At 46.4% G+C, this 12,007-nt stretch overlaps 1 protein-coding gene across 2 annotated transcripts in view; it reads right to left on the bottom strand.

Moving 5' to 3' along the window:
• DDX46 (DEAD-box helicase 46) overlaps nt 1-12,007 on the bottom strand; it is a 34,074-nt gene that overhangs the window by 13,456 nt on the left and 8,611 nt on the right. For both annotated transcript variants that reach the window (XM_032950034.1, XM_032950035.2), the window contains exons 10-14: nt 11,464-11,639; nt 9,888-10,009; nt 8,234-8,312; nt 4,755-4,837; nt 1,539-1,703 (exon numbers count right to left, since the gene is read on the bottom strand). In XM_032950034.1, the coding sequence (XP_032805925.1) occupies nt 1,539-1,703; nt 4,755-4,837; nt 8,234-8,312; nt 9,888-10,009; nt 11,464-11,639 (625 nt within the window). The remainder of the gene's footprint in view (nt 1-1,538; nt 1,704-4,754; nt 4,838-8,233; nt 8,313-9,887; nt 10,010-11,463; nt 11,640-12,007) is intronic.

Below are 12,007 nucleotides of genomic sequence, written 5' to 3'. Positions count from 1 at the left end.
GCCGATGCCGGAACAGCGTGTTGGTAATTACAAGCCCATGGGCTGCACAAAAATCTAGCAGCCTCCTACCATTGTTATTGAGCTGATCTGGCCCATGCCCTCCAATCACTCCAGACCAGGTGCCAGTATCATGACCAACTCGGGCATTGAAGTCACCCAACATGATGACTCTATCCCGAGGGGCCACTTTAGCCAGCACCTGTGACAGGAGGTCATAGAAGGCATCTGACTCATCGGCTTTGCCTGCATCCCTCCACGGATGTTCATCTTCGGTGGGGGCATAAGTAACCACGACCACCATTCCTCGCCTCCGGTTGATGGGAAGGCGAGCCCAAAGTAGCCTGGGGCTTACAGCTTCCCACACCTCACCGCCACGCTCCCACGCCCCCTTCATTCTTTTGTTCAAAAGAAGACCCACACCCTGTTGTTTGGCAGTCTGCTGCCCCGAGTAGAGGACTGTCCACCCCTCATGGTGGCAGGAGCCAGAGCCGGTCCACCGGACCTCCTGAATGCCGCATAGATCCAGGCGGTACCGGTCCAGCTCCCGACAGAGGAGTGGCAGCCTCTCCTCTGCAGTGAGCGTTCGAACATTCCACGTGGCCACCCGTAGTGGCTTTTCGTTGTTTCTGGAGTAGCCCCGAGGGTAGGTATTCAATCTCCTGGCTCCGCCAATTGGGGTTTGGCCAGGAGACGTCATAGACGCCTGGCCCCCCGGGGCCTCCGGCACAAGCTTAGTTGTTACATATTTCACTTTAATTCGTGGTTTTGTGGTAATTAATTGAAGGTGGAGGGGTTACCAGCCCCTCGCACCCGTCCAGAGCCCCCGTTTAGCCCCTGTGGTGGACACATATGCCATGAGGGGAGGAGCCAATCAAAATTGGAACTCCCCCCACAGCACTGTCCACGACAGAGTTGCCCGTCCGGCACCGCGAGGAGGTAGGGGGTTGTTTTTGGGCATTCACACACGCATCCATACATACATGTCTACATGACTCCCATAGGCACTCAACCTTAAATTAGTATGTGGTGTGATGTTGGCCACACACCCCCCCACTCGTCGTGTGCCCTACCGGCCTTAATAGGCGTTCTATAACAGCATTTGTCCCAACAGCCTGTAGCAAGCACGTCTCCAGATACTCTTGGATGGTGGCGTGGGGGGGGGGGGGCAGGGCTGTTGTTGGAGGTCACCGTAACAGTGATACACCACGAAGGAGAAGATTGAACATGGGTGGGCTAAAGGGACATATGGTGGTGCAGAGCCAACCCCAGCACCCCACGAGTGGGTAACCGAGTCTGCAGGCATAAAGGGGTATATCTCAGTCTTTGTACGCGCGTGTGCGTACCTGCGTGTGTAAGTGCATGCACAGGCAGCCAGACGTGGTGCTGGCCATTCATCCCCTCATGTGCGGTGCCGGCCTTCATAGGTGCTCGCGAACAGCGCTTGCCCTAACAGTCTGTTAAAAAGCTACATGGGGGATCTTTGTCTTTGTAGGTGTATGCGCGTGTGCGATGCCGTCTCCGCCACCCGTGACCCTCACCACGTGCTGCTCGACGTCGGAGCAGACGACAGAGCGACCTCCGACCTGCACCTCGACGGGCTTGTTGAGGATGCGGCGAGCGAGCGCCTCCATGGCACGCGGAAACGTGGCCGAGAACATCACCGTCTGCCGGTCCGGCCTCGACGTCTCGATGATTCGCATTACCTAGACGAGCGTAAACACGCACGCGCGTTCGTGACAGGTGAGGGATGGATCGCTTGTCTAATTCACGCGCATGTACAGCCCGTTTGTCAACCCGCTGCTGGATTGCGAGTCTCCCCACGCCATCTAGACAGCGAGGGTAATTTGACCATACTTCAGTGCGGGTTGAAGGTGGAGGGAGTACAGAAAAACTATGGATTTTGATTAAGTGCCCCTACCGCCCAAGCCTGATGTATACCTGTTTTATGCATGGTGGTCGCTCATCCAAGCACAATCCAGGCTCAACTCTGCTTAGCTTAGCTTACAAGGTCTAATGAGATCAGATACCTTCTGAGTGATTTGGTCACAGGCCGCCTAATTCAATGCTGGAGTGTGCCTCTGGTGCGACCGGCCGTGGCGTCGGCCTATCGCACCACAGCCCTGCATACCATCATCAACAGCGGCAAGCGCGGGGCGGGAGCCGACCTCAGGGCGGACCGCGATTGACGTGGACGCGCGGCCGCTGTCGAGGCCGACGGAAAACATCACGAAAGGTGTTGGACTACGCTGAGCGCGGCCGGCGTGCTCAGGGGAGGGTCGCCTGGTGGCCTCTCGATGTGGACCGCTATGCTCACGAATGATGACGGCGTCTCATTCAAACGGAGATCTATGTGAAGTGTCACTTACATATTTAATTACAACCTTTGTGCTATCGGGATTATATCACGAGATGCAGTGTCCATTCAAAACTATTGCAGAGCGTGTTATATAACGGCCCGTGGTACGATATATCAATTGCACCCCTTGAGAAACACTTTTAAATGAAATTGATTTATCCACACAGTAGGGGGCGACCTTTCTCCACATACCCTGCTTCTGTAAAATATTCCTTGCATGGCAGCCAAACCGATATAAAAATTTCTCAGTGCTGTAATTTGCCAAATTTAGTTACGTGTTCAATATAATGCTAGAATATATTATATTCATCATTGGTAATCAGGTCAAGGCCAGTAACTCACTACAGTTGATAAACATATTTCAGTGATGGGTGGCTACCAAGATTCAAATCCTGGATCCCGATGGTGATAGAGCCACACAGCCACCTCCTGCAATTGAGATTAGAGTGAGTCAAGGTAGAATTACTCATGCCAGGGTTAAAATTATTGCCAAGAGTAAAGATTAATATTTTGCGTATTCACCCAAAGCCTCACCGAGTCTCAACTTTTGCAGGAGTCTCAACTCTTCCTGGAAAGTCTTCGCAGTATATTGCTATGTGTAATCCCAATGGAGTAATTTACAAGTATTTATTCTACGTGGCAATGTTTGGCCAATACCACTAACATTGTATGGGTTTTTTTATATTTTTTGCTATGGAACAAAACCCCAGAACCTGAAGGTAATCCATGCAGAACACAGGGAGAACATACAAACCCACATGGAAAGATACCAAAGTAGAAATCAAAACCAGGCCCTTCTTTCTGCGAGGTCACAAAGTGTTACTGCTGCGCCACCCTGCCGCTTATTATGCTCACTCGAGTAAACCTACGTGACATGTAGTTTCTTCCATCCACACAAGGGGCACACAATGTTTTATCGATTGAAACAGAGCTTATGTTCACGACACATGCGTTGAATCGTGAGAATAAATTATTTCCGATATACAAGTATTGTATGTGACTGGTTAATTAATTGCAATGTTGCAGCCACTATTAATTCTACATGTAAAATATAAAAAATTATAATGGGGGAAAATGTCATATTCATGTAAATTAAACAGGACTGATAATCATGAGCATTCAATGAATTGTGGACAGCCTTAAAACTTACATGACATGTAAGACGTCTCTCCGTTTTCAGGTTGTACCGCATGGCATTTGGCATGATGTCTGACATTGTACTCCAAGAGCTGGGAGCTTCTTCAGGAACTGAATGTATTCATATACTTTTAGTCATATAGACATTCAGTTCAGCACGACTTTCCGACATTTAGCTCAATGCAGTACAACCCGTAAACACTTTGGACAGCTCTACAACTCTACAGCAGAACCACAAACACCTACGCTGCAGATGACATCTTTCACAATCTCATCCAAAAATAATGTGCCTCTTACAATACAGCACCTTAATGGTCCATTAGCTGAACTCTGACCTAAACGAGGCCTGTCACGCACCACTATATTCCTAACAATGAAACCAGCATCACAACACGGCCACTTTTAGCTTAGACGGGGACGCTGTAAACACCGCGACGATCAGTACCGAACCCCCGAGATTCTCAGCTATGCCGGGGTAATTTCAATGGGGCGGTGCGGCCCAAATTTACGTGTTTAACGCTAGTACAGTATAAGAGCACCGAGTCATGGGCACATGGTTCAGCATCGTGTGTACCCATCGGCCAGGGCGAGAGGCGGTAGACAAGACCTGGCTCATCCAGAGGCGAGAAACCTGACCCCAACAAATAAAAAAGTGAAATAAATACGAGCGGCGGTGCTGGTGGTGGCGACGCATACGGACGACCTCAGTCAAAATCAAAAGCACGTGTCCTATCAGGTGTCTGTGTGCTTTAATGCCATCAATCTTTTAACGACTTGTTCATCTGTAAAACTTGCATGGCTATGAGGGAAGGGATAAAATGAAGCTGGCAATGCACACAAGGTGCAAGTCTGCTGGCAATAACATGGGATGTGGGGACTTTATTACTGACATGATAATTAAGAGACTTGGTTTTATTTTTGGGGAGACGGTGGGCAGGAGGTGAATTGCGTAAAGATCTCCAGCATGAATACTAAGCACGTGATAAATTCACTCCAGAGCAATTCCATGAATTGTCGCGATCCGAGTTCACAATTCGATTCAGGAACTGATGATTTTCCTATCTCTCATGTTTGACATCACAAAAGTATCCCGTACCTACCACGAGCCTAACGATCCATTTCAATCAACGAATTGCAAGTTAATTCTAGATTTGAAGCTTTCGTGACTGCAAGGATTCATACTTTTTGTTTTTTTTCGGTAAAGTTTCCAGATAAAGAGGAAATACCAGCAAATGGAAGAGAGTCTGGAGCGCATTATTACCTGTGGCTCGAAGCCCATGTCGAACATGCGGTCGGCCTCGTCAAGAACCATGTATGTGGCCCTCCTGAAGTTAGTCACCCGCCCTGCATGGAAAGGGGTGGCACCACATGACCAAGCGTTTCAGGGATTACTCGCCGTCAACTCGCACGCATGCAGCCTGTGCGCCGATTGACATCCTTCCAAGTGCCAAGCGATGAAGGATGTGTGGTTTGTATGCGTTTGGAAACTTTGCAGAATTTTGCCCCGTGGGCTGCAGAAGAGTTTGTGGTGGGACTGGAAAGGGGAAGTGGATGGGGGAGATGTGGAAATGTTAATGAGGAAAAAAAACTGAAATGTTTCAGTTGTGAAGCAATCTCTGGGGCAGAGCAGCCGCCTTCAAACGTAGTTTGCAAATTCGCCAATTAAATATATTTTAATCAGACGAGTAATATCAACAGGTTCATGGAGGCCAACATCAATGGCCACGCTTAATGTGTAATGCTGATGTGCATTAAAATTCATACTGGACATGCAACAAAAGAAACCCATGAATGCTGATAAAAGGAAATAATTGAAATCTTGGAACACTGACTAGAATGAAGGAATTAAATTCTCACAAACGACTTTGCAAACGTCACATTTTCACACCTTTACCAATGCAACAATTACACTATGTTAAGCCATGTGGACAGGGTTATTTGTGTGTCATTGTCATTCTGATAGTAAAGGAGCTGACGTGATTAATGGCATAAGGATCACAATAATGACTGCACTTCACGGTGTTATGACGGAGGTGGTAACTTGACCTCGTCCCGGTCACCGAACAGATTTTATTCTCAATTATGCTTTCAGGCTAAAAGTTAAGCAACCTTTTACTTTTGAATGACAATAATTTTTTACTGACCTTTAAAGGCATTAATTTTGCAGCATGTGGGTCACCTAATAAACAGTGAAACTTTAATGCCAAAATTCTCATGTCGATTACTATCAATTATAATAATTTCCAAAATATTCTTATATAATCAACTTTTAAAATGTTAAGGTCATATTATTTTAGTTTACATGTTAAAAGGTAGCGTTGACGACGATGGTGCAAAAGTATTTTCAGCCTTTGCCGAATTCTTATTCTTGTACGTGCAGTGTACGAACATATTTCTGAACAGCTGATGCTTCAATATTCGACACGCATGCCACCGCACTGTGTACCACCATCACAGAGCCATAATTACACACACCAGAGTTTAACACAACTCGCACCCCACTAGCAGCACTTCACAGCATGTTCTCAGCATTTCAATATCACGCAAACATTATTTTTTTCACGGCTCGAGCCATCACGGACCGGCGCAAAATCACAAGCGCCCGCCCGCCCGCCTGCCCGCCTGCCCGCCTGCCCGCCTGCCCGTTCGACCGAGCTATGCTCGGGCATCCCATGGGCGAGAGAGAAGCGGCCACCACGAGGAAGTGGGGAGAGGCGAGAGACGCGGCCACAGCCGAGACAACAACAACGCGCTGTGGCTCGGACCTGAGGGACACACAACACACATTACGCCGCATGTGCGGGAGGGTGATTCCGCGACCGCACACTAAAAACCGACGCACGTCATATCGGAGCGGCGGTGCTTTTTGTAGTTAGGTAGGGCATGTAGCGACTCGTCGATTAAAGTACGTAGATTATTTTAAATAGTTTTTTCGTCTACTTCCCAAGTTTTATTCTTATCATTATATGAATTATCCATCGGATCTTTCACACACCAGTACAACCCTTCCTGTTACCGAAACGGCCCACGGAAGTAGATATGACAGATCTCCCTCTGAAATACCTTTAAGTGACCTCTGCTCCACACAGTAGGTGGCACCACTTTTCATACAGCCCGGCACACAGGGCAATGTTCGTCGCTGCACGAGTCAAAACCAAATGTTTTAATTCTCAGAGCTATAGCCAATTTAAGCGCATGAACAAATTTATTGTGATGATAAAATTGATTATTATGCCGACAGCACATGGGTCAGCTTGTACGCTTGAATACATTGATTGCGTTTCATGCAAATTATATGCACATTCTCTGTATGCTGATGGCAGTACAAGCAGGCCCCCGAATCATGAGAATTTACTGAATCGTTACATGCCCAATGATGAGTAATCATCTGTAGGCAACCCAAAAAATAAACCTAAGACATATGCATCGATTGTGGTCCAGGGTTGAACAGCAAATTGGAATGTCAAAATACCCATTGTGCAGCAGGTCGTTGTTTAAATGTCTGCAGCAGAATCCTCATCATGCTGTGGTGCTTTAGTTTGACTCAGTGTTGGCCAATCCAGCTGTATATGTGCATGTACATTAACAGCCCTTTGTCAATTAAATGCTGGGTTGGAACATCCTCATGCCCTGTGGATCGTAAGGGTTATTTGACCATACTTCACCACACTGGTAAGTGTGCGTTGGCGAAGGCGGAGAGCACAGACGTGAGAGCAGAATGCAGCATAGCAACGTCACTGCCGTACATTTTCATCGACCTAAGTCATGACGTGTGATGCAACGGGGGGAGGGGGCAAGCACCACATCGATGGCACAGTGCATATTGGAAGCTCGTGGAAGTTGAGTGTATGTGCGCTGGAAAATGTCAACGCATAAATGCAGTGTGCAGCCCTGTAGGTGATTATAATGGGGTTGCAGAGGTGAAAGGTCAGCTTATATTCTGCAATACAATTTTAATCCACAGAGCAACTAAATGTAACGTCTCAAGACACTTTTCAGCAATTCAAATAGAGTTAAGATTTGTACTAATTGAAGAGAGAGGAGTCATTATGAGTGTAAAAATGAGACAGTGCACAACTGTACTTGTAGGTAATCGTAAGCAGAGGAGAAAAGAAAGATAAGGTGTTTAACGGGAGTATTAAATCAGCCATATTGATACAATAGGGAAGAGCATTCCAGACAGCAGAGGCACCAGGAGAAGCTCAAGTTCCCTCTACCCTATCGGATCCCAGTGCCCAATCTCCACCTCGCCACACCACACTCCAAACTAGGGCCCTTGGGCCAAGACGAGGGAAGGATTATTGGAGGTGCCAGCTTCCCTTTGCCTCCCTCAACAGTGTTCTCGAGGAGACACTATCATCAGATGCAGATTTACGGGGCCATATTTAAACTGCCTCACCGCCATGGATCGACGTTGTTTTGGCCACAAAAATAAAGGCACTGTTCTGCACGCGTTATTATTTGCACACTCGGCCGTTTGTGCGGGACTCCGCACACACATCTGGGTCCGATTCGCGCGGTTTACGCGCTCGCGCAAGCATTGACGACGGCGGCAGTGGCGGCAATGGGCCGACTCTTTTTACAGAGCGTTATCGAATTAGCAGATTCTGCGAGAGGCCCCAGTGAAGTCAACTATGCGCTGCGCGGTCGGTACACGCCACGGATATCGCTTCCGTACAAGCACGCGGGTCGGTCGTAAATCTCGCGGCCTGCCCCGGTAACACGAGCGCGAGGGCTTACCGCTGTTTGCAGCCAGCATGTCGATCATTCGGCCGGGCGTGCACACGATGATTTCTGCACCCCTCTTCAATTCAGCGATCTGTAACAAAACACAAGCGCATGAGAAAACGCAGAACTGAAACGGCCGAGCATCTTAGGGGGAAGGTCAGAGCGTCGAGCCAAAGCTGCCGAAATCCCAGAGCATGGAATCCAGGTTTCGGCCACCAGCTATAAAAACCAGTTTCTTAGAGTGTAGTGAGAGGTGATGGTCTTCGCTTGGTTACCGATGAGCACGTTGCATTAAATTAAATCTTTCACTGAAGGAGAAACTGTAGATTTGTAGTGGCCAGGGGCGGGAGGACGGTCTCAGGGGGTCAAGACTCCGAGCTAACACTGCTGGGTAGAATCCAGGTTTCAGATAGCCATGAATAAACTGGTCTTCTCATAAGTGCAGTCCGTGGTAACCTGAGCCTGGTTAGCAATTTATTACACAAAACGGTCACATTACATTTGGTTTGTCACTTAATTTGGCTACATTCCAGATCTGAGAAAATTACCGCTTTGACCGTCGAGTGAGAAACGTGTCTGTGAAGCATGGCAAGCAGGAAAGTGTTGCTGCTATTGTGTGGATTAAAAAAAAAAGAGGTCAATTAATAGAATATCCACAAGAAGTGGGTAAAATGTGTTTCCACAGGCCCTCCTCTCACACACGAGGTGATACCCTATTCTGTGAGAGTTATAACTAGACACTTAATCTCATAACATGATGCCAATAGCACAACGAAATAACAGATTTTGGTCTATATTTTTGGAAAATATCTTGACCTAAACCCTTAAAGTTAAAACAGGAAATTAAAAGTACACGTACATTGTACTTAAAATATTAAATGCCATAGACATGTTGTCAGACCACCTTGAACCTTTACTGGACTTGCTCAATATTAATCTACATCACTTGGGTTACACGGAGTGTTTGAAACCGAGTGCATGCTAATGATTATGGGGCAGGTGATAACGATTATATTTTGGTCAAGTGAGATAGTTGGCGAGTTGTGAGTCGGCAATTCAGTTTGCAAGCGAATGAAAGAGTGGGTGAGTTGAGTCACAGTAAGAATGAGTCAGAGTGTGTGAATAAGTGAGTAAATTAGTTCAACAGTTTGCAAGGCTTAAATTAAGGCTTTCATGACTGCAGGAATTCATATTCTTTGGGTCTTTCGGTAAAGTCACGTAGATAGAAAAAATAACAATAAAATTATAAAAATAAAATACAAATAAAGTTAATAAAAATAATTATTTTATTTTCATCATTTTATTGTTATTTTTTTCTATCTATGTGACTTTACCGAAAGACCCAAAGAATAGTTTGCAAGACTATTGGTACATGGTTAGCAAGTGCGTGAGTTGGGCAAGTGAGCGACTGTGATAGTACACGTACATTAAAGAGAGGAAACGAGTTGGAGCGTAATGGTGATTTGGCAGATTAGAATATGTGATTGAGTCGGTGAATGAATGGCAGAGAGTTGGTAGGGAAGCGAGCAGGTGAGACAGCGAAAGATTTGCCAAGTCAGCGAATGAGTGAGTCGGTGAATGAGTGAGCAAGACCATGCGCAAAGCAAGTTGCAGTGAGGAGGGCAAGCAGGGAGTGGGGGGGCAGGGCCGTGGGGGGTGGCGGCACCTGTTCACTGATGCCAGTGCCACCGTACACGCACACCACACGCAGCGCCAACTGCTTGGTGAACTTCCTGCACTCCTTGGCGATCTGCAGAGCCAGCTCGCGCGTTGGCGTCATGATCACGCCTGCGGCGGCAACACAAGCGCTGATGTCAATCTTTTCTCCCAGGTCTCCGTTTCAGCAAAGTGCAACAACATGTCTTGACAGGTGGTAATGGGGTTCTAAATCAATAAAATGACAGATGGGCAGCTCTGAAATGCAATTACGTACGTACTTTGGAATGGGCATCTATATTTTTGGATATACGTATGGAAGCGTGCACGCTACCAACGATTTGGTCTGCGCTGCCAAAGTTATTTCATTTTTATTTAATTGCATGGGTCATGGGTCATATGCAAATTGCTTCCATCTATCAGGTCAAGAAACGTACCCCTTTCACCTTACATACAAGTATGATTAATTTATTTTACAAAAAGAGAGTGTGCTTGAACAGACTCTCACGTGACTATAAATAATGAACTTCTGATCAATATCTTTTCTTATACATATATTTGTATATTTACAGCCCTTAGGCAATCCAGCGCTGGATGAAGGACTCCTTACAACGTGCCGGTCATAGCAGGGTTGTTTGACCATAATTGACCATGTGATCAATGCAGGTGAGGGGGCGGCCCATGAATGTTTAGGACATCATGCAGGCGAGTGTCGGCCTAGAATTTATCTCAGCGGCGGCTTGGCTCGTAGGGTGGTGCATGGACCACCGTACCATTGCATGTTAATTAAACAATCTTCACAAATGGAAATAACAAGGAAGTTTCACACGAATAGGTTGATATTGGCCTGTGCACATTCTGTCAAGGAAAGAATTAGATCAAGAAAATACTCTCCAGTTGAAAAGCTCATGTTAACCAGACGTGATTATCATTTTGATCCAACAGTTTACACAAGCCTGCAGTAATCACACTATTATGCTTTTCGTGCTGCATGTCTAATTACACTACACGCCTAAACAGTTGCAATTCAGTTAAAGGATGAGAATATAGGGATACATATCACCGTTCACTTTGCATTTGGTTTTGTGCACATTTATAGTACATTTTGAAACAATTAAAAAAACGTGTGTGTGTAAAACTTCATAACACTCCCAATATTTGTTGCAATAACATAACTGATCATTAAAACATGTATCCCAATATTATGAAAATATTTACAACAAGCTAAATAAATGTGCAATGAAACATTCCATGGCACTACTTTTGAGAATACGAATAAACAGTGGAGAATGCGCAGTAACACAAACACTCTTCACCAACTGCAATCATTCAATCACTTATGCAAACGCATAGCGAAACTCATATCGAATGCACAAACAAATAAACAACACACTTAATTCTCTGGCACACTGCACTGCAAAAACACAGCTTCATAAACAGCCTAGAGTACATAAAAAGTCGGGAATGGTTTAAATTTTTCTCTCGTCATCTGGCGTTCCCTCCCCGTCCATTAGAACCACCAACGACCAAACGATGCCGGCGCGACGACGTGAGACGTGTGAGCGGACACGCCGGGATGGCTGTACCGATGGGCCCCTCCCCTTCCTCCAGAGGCCGCTGGTCCATGACGTGCCGGAACATGGGCAGCAGGAAGCCGATGGTCTTTCCGCTGCCCGTCTTGGCAATGCCTATGAGGTCGCGGCCAGACATGATGGCCGGAATGGCTTGTGCCTGGATGGGTGTGGGCTTCTCGTAGTTTTGCCTGTGCATTTCCACGAGAGAAAGAGTTTCAAAGGAAAGCAAAGTAACTGCGGTTGTTCATTTCAGTGTCTCGGTGTCAACGATAATCGCATGCAAAATGTTTTATTGCAGGTTTGCCGCACAAATCGAAATGTATGATAAAATAAGTATAACCCCTTTTGTGTGTGTGTGTCTTCATGTCTGTTCAAACATTCCACGTGGTGACTGACGAACCCTGCTGCTGGGGGCTTCACGATGTCTGCCGTTGACCAATAACATTGAAACGAGCCGGCCATTTGAACGTTCGTGCATGTGTGCCAATCGGTTGGACCTTTACAAAAATTAGACTCGACTCAATTACCGATTTCATGTGTTTTGGAATCAATAATT

The sequence above is a fragment of the Petromyzon marinus genome, chromosome 8 (genome assembly GCF_048934315.1).
Source record: "Petromyzon marinus isolate PM22_M1 ecotype Great Lakes invasive population chromosome 8, UKy_Petmar_22M1.pri1.0, whole genome shotgun sequence".
NCBI classification, from domain to species: Eukaryota; Metazoa; Chordata; class Hyperoartia; order Petromyzontiformes; family Petromyzontidae; genus Petromyzon; species Petromyzon marinus.
This window is presented reverse-complemented; position numbering and strand designations above follow the sequence as displayed.